General features: G+C 33.5%; 4 protein-coding genes across 7 annotated transcripts; 2 read left to right on the top strand and 2 right to left on the bottom strand.

Moving 5' to 3' along the window:
- Positions 1–1,492: 1,492 nt before the first annotated feature.
- LOC133704919 (3beta,22alpha-dihydroxysteroid 3-dehydrogenase) lies at positions 1,493–6,807 on the top strand. The gene is made up of 8 exons (XM_062129982.1): positions 1,493–2,515; positions 2,992–3,141; positions 3,445–3,696; positions 5,492–5,578; positions 5,691–5,769; positions 5,850–5,956; positions 6,050–6,180; positions 6,280–6,807. Exons 1-8 carry the CDS (start codon positions 2,000–2,002, stop codon positions 6,374–6,376), a joined length of 1,419 nt encoding a protein of 472 aa, XP_061985966.1. The 5' UTR covers positions 1,493–1,999; the 3' UTR covers positions 6,377–6,807.
- A 686-nt stretch (positions 6,808–7,493) lies between these two features.
- On the bottom strand, positions 7,494–13,111 carry LOC133704917 (nuclear pore complex protein NUP88-like). Of its 3 annotated transcripts, none has more exons than XR_009844155.1 (10): positions 12,717–13,111; positions 12,475–12,626; positions 12,271–12,393; positions 11,902–12,046; positions 11,586–11,647; positions 11,019–11,232; positions 9,703–10,626; positions 8,882–9,131; positions 8,245–8,625; positions 7,494–7,905 (listed from the first exon to the last, which is right to left on the bottom strand). XR_009844155.1 is itself a non-coding variant. In XM_062129981.1 (10 exons), exons 1-10 carry the CDS (start codon positions 12,993–12,995, stop codon positions 8,366–8,368), a joined length of 2,250 nt encoding a protein of 749 aa, XP_061985965.1. In that variant the 5' UTR covers positions 12,996–13,111; the 3' UTR covers positions 8,042–8,365. The 3 variants fall into 3 exon arrangements, 2 of the variants coding, with proteins under 2 accessions (XP_061985965.1, XP_061985964.1); XM_062129981.1 differs by lacking the exon at positions 7,494–7,905 and having other exon boundaries at positions 8,042–8,625; positions 9,703–9,906; positions 10,066–10,626; XM_062129980.1 differs by lacking the exon at positions 7,494–7,905 and having other exon boundaries at positions 8,042–8,625.
- A 1,726-nt stretch (positions 13,112–14,837) lies between these two features.
- LOC133705001 (uncharacterized) lies at positions 14,838–17,766 on the bottom strand. Of its 2 annotated transcripts, XM_062130086.1 has the most exons (4): positions 17,299–17,759; positions 16,930–17,204; positions 15,245–15,389; positions 14,838–15,103 (listed from the first exon to the last, which is right to left on the bottom strand). In XM_062130086.1, exons 1-3 carry the CDS (start codon positions 17,573–17,575, stop codon positions 15,321–15,323), a joined length of 621 nt encoding a protein of 206 aa, XP_061986070.1. In that variant the 5' UTR covers positions 17,576–17,759; the 3' UTR covers positions 14,838–15,103; positions 15,245–15,320. The 2 variants fall into 2 exon arrangements, with proteins under 2 accessions (XP_061986070.1, XP_061986068.1); XM_062130084.1 differs by lacking the exons at positions 14,838–15,103; positions 15,245–15,389 and having other exon boundaries at positions 16,811–17,204; positions 17,299–17,766.
- A 7,476-nt stretch (positions 17,767–25,242) lies between these two features.
- On the top strand, positions 25,243–27,116 carry LOC133705318 (elongator complex protein 4-like). Its single transcript, XM_062130457.1, has 4 exons — positions 25,243–25,275; positions 26,053–26,212; positions 26,291–26,382; positions 26,823–27,116. The coding sequence occupies exons 1-4, from the start codon at positions 25,243–25,245 to the stop codon at positions 26,982–26,984; spliced, it is 447 nt and encodes a 148-aa protein (XP_061986441.1). The 3' UTR covers positions 26,985–27,116.
- Positions 27,117–27,628: the final 512 nt, after the last annotated feature.

Raw genomic sequence — 27,628 nt, 5'->3', positions numbered from 1 at the left:
CATTAAAAAAAAATACCATGACTAGAAAAAAATAGTATTTATTAATATTATAAAAGTATATTCTTTAAATACTACTAAAAAAATCTCAATCATTTTATTTGATATAAAAAAATATATGAGAATAAAATAATCTTATAAAAAAATATCTAAAACTTAATTACGAGCAAATCAAATATTGAAAAACAAATTAAAAAAAATATATTTTTAAAAAAGGATGGAAAAATATAATTTTAGTTAGTATGTTAAATTCATGACCTGCATGTGAAGATTGGTACAACCCTTTACAGAAGAATACAAGAAAAACCCATTTGGGAACACAGTTCAACCCGTGTTCTCAAAAAATTTGATTTTTTTGTTTAAAATTAGTATTATTTTTAAATCGTTTTGATACATTGATATCAAAAATAATTTTTAAAAAATAAAAAAAATATTATTTGAATGCATTTCTGAGTAAAAAAACTTTAAAAAGCAACTACAACTATATTTTAAATAGTGAAAGGCTAGACTAAAAAAATCAATTGGAAAAATATTTTTAAAAATATCAATTAGGGTTAACTTTATTGACCGGCAACCTAAAATATAAAATTGAAATTATCATGTTAAATGAAAAGCAGCAAGAATTATGAAGCTAAAAGTCAAATAACCTAATATTGAAAAATTAAATATTTAAAAAAATATATAGAAAAAAAAGTAAAATCTTCATAACTTGCATTATTAAAACAGGTTACCCCATAACAAAAAAAAAAAAACCCATAAAAATCAATAAAAAAATTTCTCAATCATTCAAAATAAAAAAAAAAGAAACTGTGTCATTCAAGTCAATGGTAAGAACTTCGGTTTTTTCTCACGACAGAGGATCCTGGTAGACGTCTTTAATTTTATTAATAACGAGGTTCTTTTATTGGGTTAAAATTACAAGTACATCAACTTTCCACAATTTCCTTTCAAAACTGGACAATTTGGTCAGTGTGGGCCCGAAATAATTCCATCTCCATTCCCGAGTCCTCTTTCTTTTCCATTATTTTCAAGAACAAGAGAAAATACGATGCTGGAGAATTTTGAGGGAAAATTACTTTTCTTGAGGAGAATTCCAAATAAAAGTTGTCAAAGCAGATTTCTAAGATTGGTTTTATGATTAGGGACGCTGAGCATGTAGTTGGTGGATATAATTTTTTTAATGAAAAAACCGTAAAGAGGTTTAGATATTTGATCATTGAATATTTGTAAAATTAATATTAAAATAATTTAAATTTAAGTTAGAAAAAATTGTTTTTCTTAGTTATTGTTGTTTTTATTTAGTTTAGAAAAATATTTTCTTACTTTTATTTAGTTTAGAGAAAATTAAATATTTGTGATTAGTAATCTTATTTTTTTTAGTTTAATTATTTTTTAAAATAACTCAATAATTATTGGCTGATCGAGGAAGATCAAAAACTAATATAAATAAAGTTGTTGAGTTTATATTTCATGTATTATATACTTCTATGTAACAACCATACTGGGCTTCTTCTTATATGTGTTTCTTCTGTCTGTTTCAAAATATCTTGGAATCCCTCTCCATTTTCTTGTCCCCTACCTTTCCCTCTTCCAAAAGACACAGCGCTCGTAGCAGAGATCAACCTAATCTCAGCAGACGCAGAAGAAAGAAAGTTTTCTTTATTACTTAGGATTTGTTTTGGTGACAGGCAGACAGACAGAAAAAGAAAAAATGATGCCTCATCTTCTCTAAATCCTACTTGAAAGGAAAGAGAGAATAGAAGCTGTCAGATACGGAAATATCCAACATTTATTTCATTTCCACAGGCCTCTTAATTCTTATCAGATGCCCTCCCCTCGTGTGCTCTCTTTTCCTTCCATTAATGCTCTAACTATCTTCTCCTCTCTCTCTGAAATTAACCCTCGTCATATGCATATACACATACGCCCAGCTACTCGTGTGAGTACACAATACCACTAGATGTTACAGCACTAAGATATCTATCACAAAGCTCAATATCTCATGGCGGTTTCTGTTTGTCTTGTTCTCTTTATTGTTCTCCCAGCGATAGTCTATATCGTTCACAGGAGTTCCCGGTTCCGGAGGCTCCGGCTGCCGCCGGGGAGTTTGGGTCTGCCCTTTGTTGGAGAGACTCTACAGCTGATATCTGCATACAAAACTGAGAACCCTGAACCGTTTATAGATGAGCGGGTGAACCGGTTCGGTTCGTTGTTTAAAACCCATATTTTTGGTGAACCGACCGTTTTTTCTGTTGACCCGGAAACGAACAGGTTCATTTTGCAAAATGAAGGGAAGCTGTTTGAGTGTAGTTACCCCGGTTCGATAAGCAACCTGCTGGGAAAACATTCTTTGTTGCTGATGACGGGAAATCTTCACAAAAAAATGCATTCCTTAACCATGAGTTTCGCTAACTCTTCAATCATCAGAGACCATCTCTTGGTCGATATAGACCGGTTGATCCGTCTCAATTTAGATTCTTGGTCCGACCGGGTTCTTCTCATGGAGGAGGCCAAGAAGGTAGCTTCTGTTATTTTATCTTCCTTCTAATTAAGAAACTCAGGACGCCTGTTCCTAATGATGCCACTGAGTTGACTCGGTGTTGGGTTGTTCCAGTTTACTTGAATGATATTTTTATTATGGGTCTGTCTTGTGATTCACGTTACAGGGAATTCAACTGGTGGGTGACAAACATTCCAAGCATGTTAGCAGCTTAGCATATAAAATTAAACCAGACTAGTAGTAAAAGTCACACTCACGCACGAATTACTTTTATTCCCTTAATTAATCATGCTTCTTGCTATTATTAATTTATTTTTGCTGTTATATACTTGGTTTTTCTGCAGTTAGAAGGTTCCACATCTAACTAATTGCACACCATTAATTAATTAGCAAGCACTATACTAATTTTATCTGGGCCACGCCGTCTAATATTTTCCTTCTTCTCTTTGATCCGTTTGTCTCATTTTATTGTCTTGGGCATATGTTCTTTGCAGACTACATTTGAGTTGACAATGAAGCAGCTAATGAGCTTTGATCCATGTGAATGGACCGAGAGTCTGAGAAGAGAGTACGTGCTTGTTATTGAAGGCTTTTTCAGCGTGCCTCTACCCATCCTTTCCCCCACATACCGCAGAGCTATCAAAGTAAATATTCTCCTGTTTTTTTTTACCCCTCCACACTTTTTTCCATTTTAATCACATTTGTATAATCAATGGAAACTGTCAAATTCTTTTTTTTAAAAAAAAAAAAGGCTTAGGACGAATGTAAAGTAACCAAGATCATTGTTCGTTTTTTTTCCCCTTAATTTGTATTGATCTTTTTTTCTGCCCTTGGATTTTTGAAAGGAACGGATCAAGGTTCGCCTTTTCTTTTTATTCATGAAAAAAAAAGGTTCTCACTGATGTTACATATTAATCCTGACGTACTTATCTGTTGAAACTTTGTAGGCTAGGACTAAGGTGGCAGAGGCTTTGAGTTTGGTAGTGAAACAAAGGAGGATAGAGAGTGAGTCAGGAGAGAAAAAGAAAGACATGCTTGGAGCTCTTTTAGCTTCAGATGATCATGGAGGCTTCTCGGACGAGGAAATAGTAGATTTCTTGGTGGCTCTGCTTGTTGCAGGCTATGAAACTACATCTACAAGCATGACTCTTGCTGTAAAGTTCCTCACCGAGACACCTCTGGCTCTGGCTCAGATCAAGGTAAGTATTGTTGAATCACGTCTTCCATTATTTTTCCCCCCTTGCTATTAATCCTACCTAAGCTTAAACCTATTTTCCTCTCTTTGGGGGGGTTCTGGGGAGGTTGGAAGGCAAAAAAGTGAAGTACCATTTTTCTAGTGGACCCAGATTCCTATAATCATCTTGTTGGCCTCCATAGAAACCTTCTTCTTTTCTTTTTTTCTCCTTACATCATGTCAATTCTCAACCGTTCACATTGAGTGGTAGGATAAAGAGAGAACAAAAAAGATGAAACGGGTTGTTTGTTTCCTTCTCTCGCACGTGATCTATGCGAAAACTGTATGTAAGAGGACCAAAAACCTTTGCCACGCGAGTTCATACAAAAGGTCTCCTCTTCTAGGGGGTGGTAAATGTAATCCATCGTGCATGTTGTCTTTTTCAAGAGATCGGGGAAGTCAGAGAGTAATTCCATTGCTTCAATGCGATGAATAAGAGAACATCGATCATTTTTGAATAAAATGATACAGAGTATTGGCATTAAAATATAATATAATAATATTATAGGAATTAATATATGAGCAATATTAGCAGTGTAACAACCCTTCGAAATAATAATGATTATATGGGTAGTAAATAAGCAGTGGAAATGTTGTTCACACAGGAAAAAGAAAGAGGATTTTGAGGTATATCAAAACTCTAATTATAAAATTATCAATAAATTCAACGACTACATCATCAACAGTAATTATAATGTGCCGCCATACTTATCTTGAAAAACAAGTGAGCCACCACCTTCATCTTTAAATGACGAGTATAACACACTGTAGTCATTATTGGTAATTTTTTGTTGCTGGGTTCGTCTGATAAAAATCAGTAATGATATAATTGAAATTTAAGTGCGCCTCCCAGATTTTTTTTTTCTATTTTTTCTTCTTGTAATAATTGAGTCTGTTTTATAATTTCTATGAAATGCTCCATTTTTTAGTGGTGATAAGTTTGAGTGTCTTCTGTTTCCATTCACTACGGTGTAATTTCTCTCATTTTTTCTGAAAAATGTTATTTTATTAAAAAAAATTACAAAAGTACTAATTTAAAAAAAATATATATATATATATATATAAATATATCAAATGTGGTGGGTGTACCACCATTTTTTCCACAGTAAAGTGACTGTATTAGGTTTCTAAGATGTCGGTCAAAAGTAGAAAAGTACATGAACGTCGTAAAGGTCAAAGTAGAACCCAACATTCGTCGAAGCGGACAAAATGATACCTTCTAAAAACCTGACTGCTACCCTGAATTCCCTGTTCTTTTGACCAATTTGTCTTTCCCTAAATGACCTTTAAGTCTAAAACACCCTTCATCAAATGATTCTCTTCTGGGTGGGTTTTTTTTCCGGTAGCTAAATATGCCCCTGTACCCCGGCGAGTCGTATTGGGATCATCGGAAACACTCGTCTCTGATTTCGATGAAGAAGATCATCCAAAGGCGGTGACCGATGTAATGAAGTTTTTTACCCCTAGTCTTGCAAGCGTGTGAATCTGACCCTTTTTGTTTATTCCTAGGATTGCTTTGTTCCTTTGTGGCTGCGGTGTGATGGTTAAATCACAGCCGTTGGCATGCATTTGAATCAGTGTGGCGTGGGTCCGTGAGGGAACCGCATGGTCATTGTCGCCAGTTATCAAATTGGGCTTAGAAAATACTTTTTGAGTAATATGGATAAGACTTGCCCGTAGCTTAAGATGCCCACAAAAGCCCGCGGGCCACGCTTAAATAATTCTTTATTTCATTATTATTATTGTATTTGAACTTGCAGGAGGAGCATGAACAGATTAGAGGAAAGAAGGGCGAGGAGGGAGCTCTTGAGTGGAGTGATTACAAGTCAATGACCTTCACTCAGTGTGTAAGATACATTTACATGACTAATTAGACTCATTAACAGGACTATAGGAACTTGATCTTGATTTTGCCTTGCTTAACTCTATTTTTTTGCGTTTATGCTATATTTTTTTCAGGTTGTTAATGAGACTTTGAGAATAGCAAACATAATAGGTGGGATATTTAGACGAACAATGACAGATATAAATGTTAAAGGTGGGAAGATTGTTTGTTGCATATTTATCTTTATAGTATATTTTACCAGCTAACAATATCTTTATCCTTAATCTATACAGGTTATACAATTCCTAAAGGATGGAAGGTTTTTGCATCCTTTCGTGGTGTACATTTAGACCATGAATACTTCAAAGATGCTCGAACTTTCAATCCGTGGAGATGGCAGGTAAATCTCTTTGCTGGCTCATGTATTTCCTCTTTTTGATTACCTCAACAAGTGACGAGCGAGTGTTTTCAAAAAATAAATATTCATGAGCAGGACGACTCGGGGGCAACATGCCCAGCAAATGTGTTCACTCCTTTTGGAGGAGGGCAACGGTTATGCCCAGGATATGAACTTGCTAGAGTAGAACTCTCTGTTTTCCTTCACCACCTGGTCACCCGTTTCAGGTATCTCCTGCAATCTTTTTCCATCTTCCCCGTGCATGTAAGCCTATAAATATAATCTGTAGTGCTAACTTTTGCCTGTGAACTTGTATTTTCCAACAGTTGGACCCCAGCTGAACAAGACAAGCTGGTTTTCTTTCCAACTACGCGGACACAAAAGCGATATCCCATCAATGTGCAGCGTCGAAATCGTGTCTAAGCCATGTAAAAGTATTAGAGCAAAAGAGAAGTGATGTAGACGAGCTGGAGTCCTTCTAATGATGGATCCAATAAAAGCAAGTCATAAGATAGAAGCTTATTTTGAGTTCTGGTATAATGGATACCATGAGTAGAGGTCTTGGGCTAGAGACGATTACTCAACTCCTACCGCCTCGACTCCCGTGCAAATTGACGAATATACCCTTGAATAAAAACATTCTCCCCGTTACTCAGGCCACCCACCCCAAGCTGGCAAGCTGTAACCGCCACTATATACTGTCAGTAATAAATAATTTTCTTCGTTGTATGCAGCAACCAGCTAGTGTTTAAATCTACTATATTAACTAAGCCGTTCTTTCCTAGGAAATATTCTAAGTGGCGTAATAGTGAGCTTGTTTTTTCAATTTAATAAAGAAGCATCATACTCTAGAATCGGCCGTTTCTTTCTTCTGGACTGACGTTGTGATGAATCTGCAATCTTAAAAAGTCGAGAGTTAAGACGTCTGGTGCACCATGTGTTCTACATTTTAATGCTACTGTTCACAGGGATGGCAATGCTTGCAAGTTGCAGGTCAGGATACTGGGGGACTTGAGCGTTTTTTTTTTTTTTTTGGGTTTGGTGGTGGTGGTGTGAGTTTTAAAGGATTTGTAGATGTACTTAATTTTTAAAAATATATTAGAATAATTTTTAAAAAAAATATATATCAAATGATCTAAAAATATATAAAAAAATTAATTTAAAATAAAATAAATAAATACTATTTTGAAAGATAAACTAAAAAGATTGAGAGGGTATAGCTGTTAATTAAAAAAATATGAGTGAGTGGGGGTGCAATTATAGCGTGAGTACGATTAGCACCTCCTCCGGAGGGCAGATCCCATTAGTGGAAGCCGGCAACCATCGCTCTCTTCTCATGAAAGATTGGGTTATCGGCTCTCTGGGTAGGTGGGACCTGAATCATCACATCACATGCAAACCTCTCACTCCATGCTTCAGCCCCAAATGTAACTTCCCTGCTGCAATTACTAATTTTGCAGCAGCTCTAGCCAAAAGCTGTAATCATTAGATACAACTTTGCCTACAAAAATATAGACTCCACCTTCACCTGGAGCCTGAGTAAAATAAATAAAAATAGGAATTGGATTATTCAACCATGTAGACAGTATTTGAATTTGCTCGTCGTGGATTCGGTCAAAGTACAAAATAAACTAAAAGCCTACTAAATATTATGATCGAGCAATTTATGCGTTTTGTAGGTGCAGCATCTTCTCCTCGAGCCCCTCGAGTCCTGATTTCTCTTTATGTTGGACCCAGATCATGAACTCAATCATTTCTTCACTGGACGGCCGAAAAAATGCTATGGGCGGATAATTTTATTCGATACTACAACCAGATTTTGAACGAGGACAAGAAGCAATCAATACGATTGCTTTAGGCTGAACATGCGGCGCCCATCTTGAAAATCCCATGATTTTTAGCATAACAGATATGCAAAATTTCAATTCAAAGATACAGGTACAAAGTTCCCTCTGCATTGCCATCCACACGTCAGTTTGATCAGTCTCTAATCGTAACCACCAGAATACAGAACTTTGATAGACATTTACTGATTGTTGTGTCTTATAAGCTTAACAACTACGGTAGACAGAACTGGCCATGCAGACATCCTAAAGTGACGTGCAAATGGTATAATTGTCATGAAACATCACTAAAATCAAGATGTGATGATTCTCAAAAACAGAAAACAAGTCAAGTTGAAATTACTTTTCCGACATGCATCATAGCTCCAATCGTATGGATATCCTAAACACTTATCACGATCAGCCATGTGAAGACGTAAACATTGATAATACAAATAAGGCTCTGACCTGAATGTGCTTTACTGCAAAATGCAAAAGTTCTTGACCAAAGCATGGGCCACTAAGGGTGGGGGTGCTGAAAAAGATCACCAACTTTAGGTGGGCTTCATATTTGAGGCTGAGAAACCCATCATCTACTGCTTTCCTGATTTTTTAACACGGATTCAACAAGCTTAACTTTCTTTGTATTCTCACTATTGAGAAGCGAGAGTTTCGCAATTGAGGATTTCAGCTGCGATATTTGGGCATCTAGAGCATAATTCCTCCCCCCTATTTTCATTTGCTGATTTGCTACATCACCTTTCGAAGATTGGGTGAACCTTCTCAGCCTTGCTCTTAAGGTATCAATGGAAGTACGCAAAGCATCCAATTCAACTCCTGTAAAATGGTCTGCAAAATAATTAAACAAAACAGAAAAGTTTGTAAGGTGACAGCCACACTCGTTACAACCACCAAAAGACAAAAGTGAATTGACTTCAAAATACAAGTACTGTTGTGTGATAAAGGTAAAAGAAAAGGATTTGACCACAGAAAGGAAATCAAAGTTCTGCACATGAAACGGTAATGGATGGGCCAAAATAAGAAATGTCTCTCAGAAATTGCATAGCTTTATTAAAATAGTTGCTGCGAGCATAAAATTGATTACCAAGCTCAGACTTAAATTCACGTTCTGCTTTAGACAAAGGCTTCTTATGAGCCCCAGGCAAGTTCTTCAAGCAATGCAAGCGCTGTTCCAGAAGATTGTGTTGGTGCATTGCATTATTAATCCTGTCCTCCAATCCTGACTGCTTCTTCCTCACTTTTGAAAGCTTCTCCTGTGCTTCACCTAATCGAGCATGCTGATCATCAATGATTCTCTTCAACCGGGGGCCATGATGCTCCAGTTCAAAGTAGACCTACAGTCATGAAGGATAGCAACTCCATACAACTGATTAAAAACCCAGTGCTGATCTGACAGTAGTATCTTAATAAAACTTAAATGTCTAGCCAATCTACCTCTAAGTATTTCAAATATAAGCAAACTGAAAAGTCTATCTTATAGCCAAAGGCCTAAAAAATAATCATTATAATAACAATTGCACTCCTGAAACTTAAATGATAAACCTCCGTAACATGCCAGCAGAAAGCATCGCCAGATCTCCAGTGCCCGTGGTCCTCATCGACAGCAATTCAGAACGCAAAATCATAAGGATATCCTAAAAGTAGTTTTCCTTCTGAAACAAAAACTACCGTTCACCTATGGGTCAACTCCTAATACTTTTTGGTTGGCAAACAAGCCTTAACTATGCACTCATCTTATTCAACTATAACTTGCCTAGTGGTTCAGAATTGATGGTTATACGTGAAAATAAATTCCATTCCACAAACTAGAATGAGCAGAGAGTCTAGTGAGAAGAGGCAGCAACAAAAGTGACCAAAATGAGTGAAAGGCAGCAGCAGCCAGTATATTCCGTGGGGGATTCTCACCTTATGTGCATACTCGACATAGTTTTCATGGAAAAGGTTTAGGTACTGGTGAAGAGTTGACCGGCCTTCAATAGAATCAGCAGCAACAGATCGAAGATTTGGTGAACCCTGAGGAACAAGAACCACCTTAGGACCAATAAGTAGTTCTTTGCTTATGATGTCTGGAGGATTTCTATTTGTCCATTCTTCTGCAGTTTCAGATTTCTTCTCCATGTCAACATGTACAGGTAACAATAAATTTAATGTTCTCATTTCTAGCACAACACATTCTTGATTGGAAGTAATCACTGCAATCCACGAGTACCCAAATGAATCTGACAATGCTATAAAGCCACAAAGAGGAGAAGGTGTGGAGTTCTCCACCTGGCATGTGCTAAGGACAGGATGCACAGAGGGGGTCCGGACCATCTCATCCTTGCCACCAGACTGACTAGTAAATGGAAGAAAATGCAGAACAATTGAGTCTATCCCTCCATCATGAACAGAATATATTCTTTCAGGCATAACGGGGTCAACAAACATTGAAATATATGACCCACTTTCTGTTTTCCTTGGTAAGGCCAAATCCACAATTGCAAGTCTCAACAAAGGTGGTGGATGACCTAACCAGACAGTATTATCATGTGGTTGATCAAGCTTCGCAACAGGAAGCTCACCTGAGATAGACTCACAAAGCATTGCAAGACCGATAATATGGTCTTGGGAATTAACACGAAGACGAGGTGGACTACCAACCATCCAGACTGGCTGGATTTCATCAGCTAGGGCGTCTATTTGCATCTGCCCACCACTCCAGGCAGTCACCAGAATTGAGTCTTTGCTGGCTAAATCATAGAGAAAACTGATTGCACGACCTTCGCATTCTGCAACACTGACTGCTGGGTCTTCATCTTCCCCACCATGATGTACTTTGCGTAGAGGGCCCTGGAACATCAAAACAAACTTGTTAGATTCTCAAAGATGTTAATATAACACTGCAAGATCTGAGCAACATCTTCACAGAAAAATCATAACATGTCCAACCAGAACCGATCAAAATACTCCTTGAAGTAGCCATATACAGAGATGAATTCTCACATGAAAAGAAAAAAAATAGTGTCTGGATGTTTAACATTAATTGAGAAGGCATTCTGGGGAAACAATAGCAACTCAGAAAACTTCCCGGTCATTTTTATAACTTTGCCTGTTAGTTGGCTGTCTGGAAAAAGCAAGTGCAACCCAAATAATCTTACCCTTACTCGTCTCAATAGTTTGCAAGAGTACTTCAGATGTTCTGGGCATGGGATGTGAAATGTAAGAAATAGAATGAATATTACCTGCAAACAAAGTGATGCATCAAATACAGCATAAGGATGAGCTTTTAGTGTTGATAACCCCCCCTCCTTTGATTCATGGGCTAACTCGGGAAATGTTGCTTCGAGCCAAGAGATTGCCCGATTTGAGTTATTTACAGCAACTGGATTTGCTGATTTCAGTCCAAATGTTTCAGCATCACTGTATATCTCCAACACAGATTCCCATTTGTGGACACTGCTCCAAAATAAAGCACTTAATTTTAGCAAACATAAAATTCAAAAATCATCTAGGACATAAGGGAGAAGTTTGATATATGCACTTTGATGTATAGTAGACAATTTATAGATGCCATGTCCATATAATAGCAAGAGTACAAATAAGAATAGAAAGAAAAAAAAAATCAAAACCATTGATCAAGCAATGCAAGCATAAGAAAGCATGAAGATGGTAACATAAATACTTGTAGATCTTTATGGTCCAACTTTTCGAGTATCATGATTTTGTAAAATGTTGAGAATACAGTGCCCATCTATCATGAAATCCAAAGAAAGCTACAAGCTAGTTATAAGATATCGGACAAAATATACCTTCCAAATGGAACAATTGGGCAAAGAATGTAAACTGAACCATCACTAAATAATAGGAAAACCTGCAGGATGGAAAAAAAAAAAAACGAGGAATGAACAAAAGATGAAACTACTTCATGGCATAAAATACCAGTCTTCAAACCTAGACATGAAAAACATGCAGCACCGTGAAAGATGGAGATATCACACAAAAGTCGCTATTTACCAGGGCAATAAAAATATATCAAGTTGAAAGCATCATAGAAAAGCATTAAGACTGCAGCCGATATTATAATTGGGCACATGCATTAAACACCAAACCCGAAACTGAACTTACACTAAATCTGTCCCACAAGTGATAGCCCCCAAAAGAAAAATCAACAGGACAGATTGATGCAGCATTCCTGGATCTACCTGGTTCAACTGGCTGTAGATAATATTCCTGCTCTGGCTTCAGGACATCTGAAGACAAGTCAAACAATCTGGCCAAAAAAATGAAAGAAGTTAAAAACAACACAACAAAGTTCTAGTCATAGTCAAACATAACAGCAAGCATGATTGACAATAATTTCCATACTACTACATCAATCGAAAATAGTTTAACCTAACCATGAAATTCAGCACGTGTTTACACTTTCACAAATAATACTTTAATCCTAGAATGAAACAATCAACGTTATACAATTCCAAACAGAAATTCGTGTACCGGAAAACTGAATCAGAAGAAAGAATTCCTAAATGCGTATCACTGTAAGGATGCCACGAAACTCTTCGCGTCTCTATTGCATTGCTCTCATTGAAATAAATTTGTGAACCAATGGACACGGTCCTGCGCAGCAACAAAATTATAGTCATTAACAAAACAACCTGAAATTAATCTAATTAAAAATAAATAAATCAGAAAATCTACCTGCAAACAATGGCGTTATCTTTACCAAAAGAGCGTCCATAGAGATACATAACACATAAACCATTGGTGCCGGAGAGAACCATCGCAGAGCCATTTCTATTTATAGAAATTTTATTAACCTCAAAATTAATCTCCGCATCAGTTTGCAGTACCTAATTGTGCAAGAAAAAAGTAATCAGGGACTTTTAAGACTCGATAAGCTATCGCAGTTACAATTAAGCTAACTATTGAAGTGTAATTACCTTAGAAAGAGAGGCAGCGAGGACAGAGGAAGGTTCGGGATCGCCGAGCCGAATTGAAATTCGATGGAGGCAACGGAGGTTTGAATCCCAATAGTAAAATCTAGAAGCGCCGTCCCAAGCTAGTAGATTAGATGGTGATCGAGGCGCGGTGTCTTCGTAGGAGGAAGCGAAGAGCGGGTGGTTTTGGAGTGGGACCCATTGGGTATCTTCTTTGGGAGTTAGGGATTTTCGAGAAGAAGAGTTTGGGTTTGATTCTGTTAAGTCGAAGTTGAATCTCATTTTGGTTTGCTTGTTTTCACGTCCCCTTGCTTTGCTGGTGAGGACTGAGGAGGATGAGATTCGGAGCGGGAGGAATCAACCCTGTCTCTATCTAGTTTGGGAAGATAAAACGTCAAACGATGCCGCTTCATGCAGGAAGAGACTTTTATTTTAAGGCATGTTTGTTTTTCGAAAATTAGTTTTTGAAAAATCGATTTCCAAACTTTCTTGTATTTATTTGTTATTAGAAAAGATTATCAATAAAAAATATTTTTTGATCAACGAAAAATACTTTTTAGTCAAAAAAAAATATTTTTCGGTCAACGGAAAACACTTTCCAATCAAAGAAAAATTTAACTTGGTTTTCCAGGAAAGTGTTTTCCCTTTTGGATGTGTTTGTTTTTCGGACTTTCCAAACTTTCATGTGTTTGTTTGCCATTAGAAAAGTTGGTCAATGGAAAACACTTTCCAGTCAAAGAAAAATTTGGCTTGGTTTTCAAAAAATTATTTTCTTGAAAAATTTGGGTGGACAACACTTTCTAAAAGTTGTGAAAAATTTAGAAATATCATTATTTGCTGATTATATCAAATTTGATCCTCAAACTTTTGATTGCTATATATATTTTTTGTTTTAAATATTTATTTTTTAATTTCATCTCTTAAAACTTAATTTTTATATTAACTTTGGTCCTTATTTTTATAATTACTATTTGCTTTTTTCTTATTATTTTTTTATTGAAATTTTTTATTTATCAAATTTGGTCCTCATTCTTTTTATTGTTACTTATTTTATTTGAAATAATTTATGAAATGTTAATTATTATTATTTTAATTTCTTCATCTTTTATTTTTTTTTATTTTTTATTTGATCTCTATTATTTTGATTATTATTTATTTTATCTGAGATAATTTATGAAATTATATTTTTTTTTAATTTCATTCTCATTCAACTTTTTAATTTGTAAGATTTATTCCTCATTATTTTAATAAACTTGAAAAAAATAAAACATTAATAAGTTATTTTCTAACTTATTTTCCATAACATAACCAAATACTGGAAAGTGTTTTTTAATTTATTTTTCATTACACTATCAAATATTAGAAAATATTTTTTTTAAATTCACTTTTTATAAAATTTATTTTTAAAAAAAAAATTAGTTTCCAACAAATAATGAAGCATAAATTTATTTTAAATTTCCCTGGCAAAGAGTCGGAGACTATAGCATTCTAGAGATGGGCCTAGCTGAGAAATGTGGTCCGGTACATAGAGCAAGAAAGAGCCTAGTATTTTACATTTCAAGTTTTTTAAAAATTTTAATTTTTTTATTTAAAATTAATTTTTTTATTTTTAAATTATTTTAATATATCAATGTTAAAATAAATTTTAAAAATAAAAAAAATTATTTTAATATATTTTCAAACAAAATAATACTTTAAAAATAACTACTACCATATTTTCAAATACCTTTTAAAAAAACCAGTGAAAACTCAGCTGAAATGAGCTCTTCGTTATAGATGGCAGCTTTAACCAGAAAGTCAAAATTAACTGTGATGTTCATTCAAGGGTTAACTGAAATACGATACATCATTTGTATTTCCAAATGATATCTCATCTCTGATAAATAAATAAAAAATGGGTCTTCAGAAAGAGGTATCTCCCTTGCATGATGATTTGTAGCAGATTGTTTTTTTATGTTTCCATGTGATTTGATCAAACAATGAGGGCCTTGATGGATGTTTTTTTATATTTTATTTATTATTTTAATGTATTAATATTAAAAAAAAATTAAAAATATTTTTTAATACATTTTCAAATAAAAAAATCTTTAAAAAACAACTACAACAACACTCCCACCAAATCTCTTCTATCTAAATCCCTTCACCTTTCCCTTGTTATACCAAAAACTGCACATTTGTTACATGAAAATAATAAGACGTGGTAGGTCTGTTCTCTGGTCACGTAACCTCTATGGTGATTCAAAACCAGTAGTGTATATATACGTTGAACCCATGACATATACAGTGATCTATAGCATATCTAATTAATGGTTGTTTACTAATCCTAGCCGCCATGCATGTTAGTTTTGTTTCTTCAATGATCTCCAAGTTGCAGGTTTTCTCGAATAAACCTGTCCACAAAAGGCCAGAGACTGAGTTAGTTGCTCGAGTTCAACGAATTGATCAAGGAAAAGAAGTCAAAGTTTGGTGCTATTGGTGATGATCGATGGAAATCGGTTAAAAAGCAGACAAAACGAGAATTTAAATATTACCTTCAACCTGACGCTGAAGAGTTTGGTTAGCCAAAGAGAACATTTAAAGTCTCTTGCTTTCAAATGTTAGTGTTCATCACTTCACTCTTTCTTCCAGCAAGATCTTATGATACCTAGGAAACACCACGTTCTTGCAAGCTGAAACCTGCAGCACATGGCACAAACCACATTTAGAACCATTTTAATCCAGCACCAGCTACTACTTTTTTGTCAAAGCATTTTTATTTATTCAACATAGAAAAAACTGCGCTAATTTTTGTGGTCTTTGGCTGTTTGGCTACGCGGGGAACTTGGATTAGTGCGTGTTAATTATCTTGATGCCAAACATTGGATGCTGCTGGCTTTTATTCGGCTGAGCTGTGTTCTTGTCAATATTGTCAAGCCTTACAGTTCAAATGACTGAAATTAATTGCAACAACTTGAAATAGTTTGAGACTCAAGTAATAATTAAAAAACGGGGCTTAGATCTATTTTTTTATACTAGGGAAAAAATTGACCTGCCGAGAAGCAGCCTATGAAGGAACAGAACTAATTGCCACGTTATTATTTTTGAAAGATTATACTGAATATAAAGGGATGAATTTGTATGGGCTAAGAAGATCTGGATCGGAAATTGATAATTCGTATGAGATAATAAGATTCGTATGAGGGGGTGAATTTCGGTGATGAATACAATTTCTAAAGAGAAAAGGAACGAACACCTATCAATGGAGTAAAGTGGTTTCATATCCTGATTTAACAAATGTGGGCACCATTGTAGATTCGAGAAAAAAAATCATATATAGTCAAAAAAAATTCCCCATCTCCAAGGGCGGCTGCATGACCAGTTTCTCTTGATACGAGGTGCAGTGTTTGTTTTTTGACCAGGAATATGGAGGGTGGATCCAACATCCAAGTGAAGAACATGGCTCGAGAACACATTAAAACATATAAAAAAGATATCAACATTATTATGATCACATGCTACCTGAAAATTCATTTAGATTTGCTCGTGCTTTTCCCCATGTCATTTTTAACTCACTTACACTAGTCGGCTCTAATGCACATGGGGGCCTCGGGAAAGGGTTTTCGAGAGGGGATCCAATGAATCTATTGACCAAATCATGGCAGAATTAGTCAACGAAGAGACGGTTAGCTTATGCTATAGAGCTTTTCAAATTAACGACCACTCGCTATCTCTCACAGCCGCCGCGTCAGGTGATTTTCTCAGAATGAACAAAATAAGTTCCTTTCCATATTGATAATAAACTTAAAAGTTAAGCATGTTATTTCTCCTCTGTTCATGTATAAAATTAGCCTACGACAACCACCCCCCCCCCCCCCCCCCGGCACCGGCAAGAAGGACCAATTCAAAGAATTTTTTTGACCTTTCAGAAGATGGAATACTCGACCCTTCTACAGATGAATTAGGTGCTGGCAAATTGACCAAGTTTATTAAATCACAGAGAAAGTGCGATGCGACAACCCACGACTCTGATCGTTGATGCGACAACCCACGACTCTGATCGTCCTACGTTATGTGCAGTTGTAAGCATAATTCGTTTTTGTAATCTTTTAATACTTCCATTTAATTAACAGCTGGAGCAGCCTGGCTATTACGCTTACATTTATAATTTTGCAATATGAGCATCATCAACATCGTCATGATCCAGTGAGAGAGACAAAGAAGGGAGGTGAAGACTTACAGCTTCAATGTCAATTTTGTACACCAAAAGCTTTCTTCTTTCTCTGCAACTTGTTCTATACGCCACAGCAATATGACCGATCGCTAAAAGCAGAGAGCAGATAAACAAGGCGATTTCCATGGCTATAACATGCTCTCCTCGATCCATACTTGAAACTCTGAACACACGTGGTGCCTTAAACGAAACGTAAATTAGTGATGACACAGAACACATCGTTGTAATTCCCAAGTATGGTCCTCTTGAAAGCCTTGGTCCATCACACAAACTATAAACACCTATAACAACAGTAAAAAAAATTACTAATTTTCCCATAAAAACAGGAAAGATTTACAGAACAAAGAATAAAATTGATTGGTTAATGATACTTACAAATGATGACAGCTGATCTTATAATGGATATGAGAGGTATGTCAACGAGGGAGTAACGAAAATCATAGTTATTGAAAAGGGAAGAGAGAGTTTCTGATGATAAAGAAGAAGGAGAAAGAGAGGCGGAGAGGAGGGAAAAGGGAAGGAGAGTATCAGCTATAACAAGAAGAATAGGAGCAGAGAAAAGGAGGAAAGATATCAACATGGTGATCAAGAAGAACAGAGTCTTTACTCCTCTCACAACTCTTCTTGATTTCTCTTCTTTTGCAAAACCCATCTCTTCTTTTCTGAGTTTTTGTTGCTTCTGCTTCCAACTTGTGAAGGGTCTGCCAGGTTATGTATGTACACGGAAGAATTTAAAAGGGTTGTGGAGACTTGAGAAGGTCTTGAGAGGGAAGGGACTTAAAAGGAGATGGTTGAGTTTACATGGATTTAAAAGAATATTAGAAGGGAGAAATTGAAATGAAAAGAAAAAAATTGCCATCGAAGGAAGGTGCTGCTGCCCATATTTTTTACTTGACTTGTCCACGGGGACAAGGATGACAAAGAACTTTGCACGCGGTAGTTAGCAGTCAGGTAAAGAATACTGGAGGGCAAAAAACAAAAAAGAAATTAACGGAAATAACCATATTGTATTAGAAGACAATCAACGACGGTTTTAAATGTTTGTTTACTTGTTGCATACAGTAAAAGCTTATGTTCTATTTTTATCATGGTTGCCGTAAGTGAGTTTGTATGTGATTATTTTTTTAAGTATTTTTAATTTAAAAATATATTAAAATAATTTTTTTTATTTTTTAAAAATTATTTTTGACATTAACATATCAAAATATCTAAAAATACTAAAAAAATATTAATTTAAAACAAAAAAATAATTTTTTTTTCAAAAACATTTTTAAAATGCAAAAATAAATAAAAACAAAAAAAAATTAAGTGCTCAATTCAAAATACTAAGTTATTAGATAAATTTACGAGTTATTAAAGTAATTATGATTGATCATTATTATTCACATAACATTATTATTGTTTTCAAGATACCAACCTAATCAAGTTAACTGGCAGGAGTGAAGTTAACCGGGTTCAATTAAAAACTCAACCTGGATCATGTTTCAACTCCAAGTTTTGTAGGTCAATTCGTCAATTCAATTGATCAGGTGAAATTCAATAATTAAGATTTTTACTCGGTTTTGTTTGTAATATATTGATCTAGTGACCCAGTCGGGAGCACATAATAATAGGTTTGTTACAAGTCAAGAACGTAAAAAACCAAGAACAAATGATTATAAATAAATTTTTGAAATATTTAATTTTTTTTCATCAAATTTTTATTTATCAAAAGCTATTATAACTTTGTATATGAAAAAAAAAACTAGAAAACTTTAATGGATACTGAATAGGGTGTGTGTGTATATATATAATTTAATTTAAATAGAGAAGCTAGAAAAATCTAGTAATATTAAATGAAAAAAATAAAAATAAAATAAATAAAAATTCTAACTAGAACGGAAAAAATAAGAATAATTAAAGAATATATATATATATATATATATATATATATATATAAATTTAAATAGTGAAGCTAGAAAAACCTAATAATATTAAATGAAAAAATAAAAATTCTAACTACAACAGAAAAAATAAGAATAATTAAAGAAGGTATTTAATTTTTTGAAAACGCTCCTCGATCATCTCCCAATGAAAATGCAGAATTCGTTTTCTAATTATCAAAACCTAATTTTCCTTGAAAAATTATTGAAACAGTGTAATGTTATTTTTGCCACTTTACTAAAAAAAAAAAACTTTGCAAGGCTTTTAAGGGCATTCAAACCTTTTTCGAATGACTCATTTATTATTTTTAAATTGATCAAAAATAAATAAATATTTTTTTATTTTAATTGCATGGTGAAGCAACCATGATACTTTTAAAGCACAAAATAAATATGGCATTAAAAGATATTTTTGTACTTTTATAATGATTTTTTTATTATTACAATCTAGGAAGCAATTTAATATTTCACTGTATATAAAAAATAATAAACAGTTAAAATGCACAGTTTAATAACAAAAATTCTTTTAAAATAAAAACATTTAAGTATGAAGTCATGAGATATTTTTCACAATGTTTTTTTATATATATAATGAGTTCAAGACTCTTTTTGTATTTAACAAAATAAAAAGGTAAAAAAAAAACATGTAATGCATATGTAATGCCTCCTAGCATTTAAAAATATCATTTTACCTTGTTTTTAGAAGCGCCATCATTTTCTTTTTTTGTTGATGCAATGCATGTCTCTAATGACGGTTTTATCTATTATTAGTGGGTTTTTTATATATGTATATAGCTTCACCCTTTTAACTATTGGTGTTTCAACTTCATACCTTATTATTTTAATTTTTTATTTTTTGTCTTGATCTTTTTGTTGAATTTTTATTTATTTTTAAACCTTAATTTATCAAATATTATATTTTTAAATTTGGTTATCATCCTTTGGATTTTTATTTTTTTTACCTTGGCTTTTTTGTAACAGTTTTATTAGATTTTAATTTCACTTTTCAATTCAAATTAATATTATTATATTTTCTAATTTGGTCATTATCAGATGTGTTCGGACTAGCTTGCGTGCACCTCGATTAATCCTACAAGCTCTGAAACTAACAACCATATAAGTCACTAGTAGCTATTATATTAGTGACCACAAAACTCGAATTTGAGATCACATGAGGAGCAAATTTTTTGATCCCAAACTTTTATCATTGGCCACCTACTACTACTACTAGATGATTAATCTATTTTAAACTTCTATTTAAAATAGTGCACTTCTCAACTGTTACTTTTAAAAAAATCATAATTATCACTTGCAATTTTTACAGGACCTTACTATTTTTCACAGTTTTGTTAGCCGGTGCTTAGCTTGTAAAAAAAAATCGAACCATGTTAGAAAGGGAAAACACCCTATTTTTCTTAAGAGAAGTAAAAAACTTTCTTCGTCTTCTTTATTTATTTTTGGTAATAAACAACTTCATTTTTTTTTACTCTGCACCAATATATAAAATGCTCAGCGAGCAGCTCGAATTGCAGTTAATTCACTGGTTATTAATTCTCCAGTAGAAAAGTGGCATTAAAAATAGGGAATTACATAAAATCCAATCACGCTGATGCTTCTTTGCACGGTTTTATAATCATGCTGCTGAGCTTATGGTTTGGTTACCGACTCATTCGATCATCTCTGCTTCGGTTTATGCGTCCATGCCACGTGTTTTCCTAAAGGCCAGCTTCGTTTATGATTAGCTGGCTTATCCTTTTATTTTTTCCAATCCACCGGAGGGGACATGCGTAAACTGTTAAATCAAACTTACTCACGTGGCCTGCTTTTGCATTCTAATCCAAAGGGTAATATTGTACTCTTCTTTCCTGATATAGATTTTTTTCACCTGCAAGTTGTTGTGATATCTTGAGTTGCCAACAAATACCGTAGCACCTTTTGAGGTTTTTCTTTAAGAGGATATTTCAATGGTGAATGTTTATAATTTTTATTGTGGAGATCTTAGCTGTTCAATCCTGTGATGGATGGAAGAGAGATTTCAGAGATAGAGAGGATCACTCTCCATTATACTATAAAAAATATATTTTTTATTTTTTATATTAATATATTAAAATAATTTAAACACATTTAAAAAAATAATCCAATGTCTTTTTATGAAAAAAAAAACTTTAAAAATCACGGTAAAATAGATTGACTCTCGTTTGATTTGATTGAAGTTAAAAGCATGCAAGGGCAAATCTTGAACTAGCAAGGGAATCCTTGTTGGCTCCTTGCTAAATTATTTTTCATTTTATTTTTTTTAAAATAATAATTTTTTTAAAAAAATTCAATTTAAAACGCGGGCCAAACAACCCGTTAATAGATAAGTATCATGTGAAGGGTAACTTCATAAGAAAACCAACACAATCGAATCGGACTCATTGTCATCTCTGATGATTGTGCCTTGCAATGCTTATCAATATCCAAATCTCAATTGAAAAGAAAGGAAAAGAAAAGATCACGCTGAACTTTTCTATGCTATTTTCTATCTGTAACCTTAGCTTATGCAATTCTTTTAGGAAGGTCATCCAAGCAGGAAAAGTTTATACCACTCCACAGTTTCAAAAGCCCAATAATAGCCGTCTATCACGTCATTGCCCTTTGCTTGCTGCACAAATCTAATTATTTGTTAATGGTATTCCGGTTGTTTTTTTTAAAAAAAAATTTATATGCAAATTTATTAAAATAATATTTTTTATTTTTAAAAAATTATTTTTAATATTAATATATTAAAATGATGGAAAAATATTAATTTCAAATAAATAAATAAACTTCAATTTTTTTAAATGTTTTTAAAATAAAAAAACAAACAAGTATAGCCTACAAACACCGCACAGGATAGGTACTCCGTGTCAAACAACATGCACACATATATCATGGTACACGCGCTCCATCATGTCACTGTTTTTTGGAGCCTTCCTTTTATTACATCATTGCTTACAGACAAGAGCAATAGAACAGGAGACTTGTAAAAAAAAACAGGCAACAATGGGACGTAATAAACAGGATGGCTCACGAAATTTCAGATCATGGAATAAAATCATCTCTGTCTTGCGTGCTCGTGTAATTTTTGTTTTTTTTTTTTAAAAAAAGTCGTAATCGCACACTTGAAAAAGTGCAAAATCACATCTTTCTTTCTATCTTCCGCTGCCAAGCATCTTTTATTGTACTCGTTTTTTTTTTTGTCAAAACCTAAATAGGTTTGATTCACATTATTTTCAAATTCCTTACAAAGATGTCTTGCTTGTAAGCCAAGTGGTCAAGTAAACATCGGTCTTTTTTTAAAAAAAAATTGTGTTTATATTAGACTTTCAATAAATTTTGAATTGTTTTGATTGAATGGTATTAAAAATAAATTTTAAAAATAAAAAAATATTATTTTAATATATTTTTAAATAAATAATATTTTAAAAAATAATATCAAACAAGTAAATAAAAAAACTATGCCTTCTAGAGCCGCATATAGCTGAGCTAGGAGTCAAATCTTGCATACACCTACTAATTCTAGATTTCTATAGCTGACATTTGATAAAGATGGCTCACGAAGCTAACATGTGTAAGTCCTAATGTTTCCTGGCCATTATCGATGGGAAGTTCGGGTCAAGATATGACAAAACTGCTAGGAACACTTCCAGCTCTTCAATGGGACAGTTGTTTCAGCAGTTAAAATTGTATTTCATGATTTATTTAAAATAATTATATATATATATGTATGTATATATTTAGATCATTTTAATATATTAATAATTAAAAATATTTTAAAAAAATAATAAAAATTATTTTCATATATTTTTAATAAAAAAATATAATAATAACCACGTTCTTAAATACTTTTTAATCAGCTGGCATTGCCGGCTCATGACCGCTAATAGCCTCATACTTGTTAAATTCATCAATCGGAAAATAGTGATTTTTTGGCCTTCATGACGGGACCAAATTCCCAAGACACCAAATTTTTTTTCCTCTCTCAGGAAAGCAACAACACATGTATTATAAAAGTATGGGAAGTGTAATAGTTGTTATTTTTTAAATATTTTTTTATTTTAAAATATATTAAAATAAGATATTTTTATTTTTTAAAAAATTATTTTTAATATTAACATGTTAAAATGATCTAAAAATCTAAAAAATATATTAATTTAAAACAAAAAACAAAAAAAATAAATTTTTTTCAAAAGCATTTTACAACTACATTATTAAACACTTTCTATATCTGACTGTGGTCCAAATCTTAGATTTGTATGCTAACATATGAAAATGTTTTTTAAAAATAATTTTTTTGTTCGAAAAACTAGTAATCTTAAAAAAAATTCGCACATCTTGATAGAATAGGACAATCCAATAGATGGTGCTGGTATAACAACGCAACTCTATTTTTTAAAAAATATATGGAAGGTTTTTTTTAAAAAAATACTAACCATGTTATTAAAAATTAAAACTAGCGGTGTACCAGAAAAAACATAAACTTAAATCTCATCCTTGCATTTTCTAAATAAAACTATTTCATCAACTGATTCACTAATGTTATTTTTTTCTTGTATTTTTTTTAAATTATTAATCAACCTGCTAGTTTAAAAATCACATTAAAACTCAAATTAACTATAACTAATTTAGGAATGCTATTGAGTTTTAATTTGAGTATATACAACTAATTATTTTTATTAATAATTATCATAATTATTAATTATTATAATAAGTAAAGTAATCTTATTGAAATTTAAATGGACTATTTTTTAGAATAAAACGAAAAAATCAGTTATTTTGATTTGTAGAGGATAAATATTGTTTGAAATTTAAGATTAAACTTAAAAAAAATATATCAAATTGTGCTATTGAAAACATTATAAACCATGTGTTTATAATATTGTAAAACACAACACAACCTATTAAATATATTATTCTCCAATTATTTTTCTCAACACCTACTGTTTTTCCAAATCTTTTTTCTTATAAAAAAATTAAACACACAGGGAAACCGTTGCTCGACGTTTACTTGTTACATTGCGAATTTGGCTTCAGCGGCAGCGTAGTGATTTCAAGTTTCTTTCCCTTCTTAAAGAATATTTGGAATAAACTATTCATCACGGCAAAAATAAGAAACCATGTACTGGAAGGAAATATATCACGCCAACGATCTCACATTTGTCACGGGATAAGAAATTGTATGGAATCTTCCAGGGAGGGAAAAGAATACGGAGTTTAGGACATACCCTAGCTTCAAGCTATGCAGGTTAAAAAAGATAGAATTATTTTCAGAAACCAAAAAAAAAAAAAAAACATGAAGAAAAAACTAAAAATGGTAGCCCCTTCATCAAACAACCGGAGAAAAAAGAGACCGTGACCCCTTCCTGCATCTCTGGGTACCCACGCGGAGAAACTGGGATACCTGAATACGATGGTTTTGCCACGGTTGACCGCTAAGTAGCTCTTCTAGAAATTGCAAGGAAAAAAAAAAAGAAGCTAATTAGCTCTTCTAGAAACTCCTACATTAACAACAGCTAAAGCACCATTTTTTTTTTCCATACGGTTTTTTTTTCTTTTTATCTTGTTTTATATGAGATGAATGTGATTTGTAAGTTTTTCAAGATAATTCAGGTTGTTTTAGTTGTTCCAGTTTATAAGTTTGATGATATTTTTTTAATTTAATTTAATTTGATTTTTTTATAGTATATTTTTTTTATATAATTAAAAAATAATTTTATAAAAAAATAATGTTATTAAACTTTATAAAGTAGCAAAATTTAAAGGATGGGGAGAAATCACTATTCACCCAACAACTATTGTACCTTAGATTATAATAGTAATTCATTGTGTTTGTGATTTTTTTTTCAAATCTGTTTTTTTAATTTTATATTTTAAAATTGAGATTGTTGAGGATTTAATTTTATAATTTTTTTTACATTTTATTTTTACATGAGGTTAATTGGTTTATGGATTTACCAAGGTAGCTCTATGTTTACGAGTTTGGTATATTATTTTTTTTACAGTTTTTTCGGTTAAAAAAATAATATTTTTTAAAATAATATTATTAATTTTTTTAAAATAATAAAATTTAAAAGATATAAAAAAACCACTCTTCGCTCACATATATTACACGACAATAGTAATCCACACTCCCTTTCATCAAACAACAGGAGAAAAAAATGAGCGTGACCCCTTCCTACATCTTAGGGTACCGCGCGAATTACACGCGGAGAAATTGGGATACTTGAATACAATGGTTTTGCCACTGCAGGCCGCTAACTAGCTCTTCTAGAAATTGCAAGGAAAAAAAAGAGAACCTAATTAGCTCTTCTAGAAATTCCTACATCACCCGCTGTTCAGCGAGTCTTATATTACCATTAAATAAAATACACTGGCGATGGCATCCCATGAAGAGAACCATACTTTTATGGTATGCCCTAAATAGGATACTATGTGGTTTTACCAACACAAAGCCTGTGTAGATGCGAGGAACTGATTATTTTCTATAGAACATTGGATATCTACGAGGAGCGCAGCACTAGAATTATCAAGTCATTAACATGCTCCCTCTCATGAAAACTAAAGGGAATTGCATTTCTGAAAGGAATAAAGCCAAATCCGAACAAATACACCGAATGAATTCATCTGCCAGACTGCGAGCCTCGATCACACGGTTCCTGTAATCGGGTATTTTTTTTTCTTCTCTGGAAAGAGAGAAGAAATGGAATCGAGTCCTTACCCAAAATTTTTAGTCTTAAAATCTGTCTTGGAACTGGCTCAAAAATATCTTCAAACCCGTACAGCATGGGTTTCATAACCCATCGCGTAAGAGCCCACTCTACTAACAAGGCCTATGTTTCAATAATAATTTTAAGACGGGCCTAGCTTCAAGAAAGACTATTTGTGTACAAGGAACTTGTCACGTCTAGAGAGGCAAGTCGAGGTGAAGCGTTGAACGCACACAATAAGAAGCTGCTGTTTGGTTGCTGCGAAAGACAGGGAAAGGAGCAAGAAAGAAACACTCCTTCTGTTTTATCACGTCTGTCTTCCGCTGTTTTTGAACACCTCTCCGCTTCACTTTTTTCTTTTTAAATAACTTTATATATATATATATAAAGAATCGTGATTGCTATTTATCTTTTCAAAATCAACTATGATTCTTTTTTGTGACTCATATGGAATTCTGTTAACTAATGTTATATTGCAGGACTGGGGTATGCTTTCCTTCATTAGATCTCTCAAAAGCATGCTACGGTCTGCAAATGCAGTTGCTGTTATTACATTTCCACCTTCCCTTCTTTCACCATCCTTCTGTAAAAGATGGCAGCACATGGCAGATGTGTTACTGTCTGTCAGAGCTATCCCAGGTTTATTGTTGCTTACAAGTACTGCTTTTGTGCTGTTTTCTTTGGTTTTTAAACTTCTGAACAGGTGCTCTTTCCCAGACGAGGACAGGGAATTGGGAAAACTACTAACTGGTTACCAAGACATGGTTGGCTTCCTTAATGTGCACAAAATAGCATGTGTCAATACTCAGGTACAATATCATTATGCTTTGCTGTTATCATAGGCCAGGGATATTCTCTAGTTTTGTGATGGGCTTTGATTATGCAAGTAGACATGCAAGGAGGATTACATGCACCGATACACATCAAGAGGGCCACCTATGGACATAACCCTACGACCTGTTTGGTTAAGGCATGTTTGACTCAATTGTTGGCCTTGAAATAGTTTAATTCCTTTTAAATCACCAGCACCAGCACCAGCACCAGCACCACCATATAATATATATACTCTTATTCATCTAAATACGCAAGTTCAATTGTTTCTTCTCTTGAAAGTTCCATATAGAATAGCAACTCAATTTGCAAATGTTTGTTTGATTAAGAACTTGGGTCATTCCAAAGACCCTGTACCATTTTGTTTATCATCATAGCGTCAGGGTTGCATGGTTCTGTTGTTTTTTCTTTTCCACAGGTTCCCATGATTCTTGAGACAACAACATTCTCAATAAAATTGCAAAAGCGAAGGTTTTTAGTTTTAGAGTGCTTAAATCAAGCCCCTATTGATGGTTCAAGTGGGACTTCATATGGCACATCTGGTGGTTGTTCTGTGTCCTCCAAAAGTGGCGCCCCTTGATTTTTAGCATCATTGCATATAGATCACCAGGGAAGTGCTTGTCAAACCAACACTGAGAGTTAACCAGGAACGGAACAGAAACATTGTTGGTCCTTGCAGGCAGAACACTCGAGGGTTTTTATCATTAACTGGCCTAGCAGCGCAATCGTTGAATATGCTGTCGTGGACAATAATCCAGCCTTGGATGCAAGAAAGAGGGCCAGCCTCTGCTGATACATCCCTTCGGATTTTCAGTGATCTGTTTTGCTGATTGATTTATCATTTATCCAAAATGTTGGCAAAGACAGAACAACATAAAATCAATCTGGTAGTTTTCAGAATGCCTGTTCTGCGTCCTTTAATTTTATTTCTGAACAGATGCCTTGTTTTTATTACCATGCAACTTCGATGAAAAACTATTAAAAAAATAGTGAATATATATATTCTAATTATACGGTTTTCCAGAACATGCATTAGTGATTTTGTTTATTGGGCTACGAAGTGCCCCGTCTCTCTGATTAGTTTTCAATAAAAAAATTTGAGGTTGGCTTTCTTCAATTATATTTTAGCTTTTAAATCGACTTATCTAGTTATTTGTAGAATTCTATCTAGGATTTCGCACTTTTTTTGCGCGTGAGTGGGAGAAAAATATTTTATAATTAAAA

The sequence above is a fragment of the Populus nigra genome, chromosome 10 (assembly GCF_951802175.1).
Source record: "Populus nigra chromosome 10, ddPopNigr1.1, whole genome shotgun sequence".
Lineage (NCBI taxonomy): Eukaryota > Viridiplantae > Streptophyta > Magnoliopsida > Malpighiales > Salicaceae > Populus > Populus nigra.
Note: the sequence above shows the minus strand (reverse complement) of the source record. Positions and strands in the feature narration are given on the sequence as shown.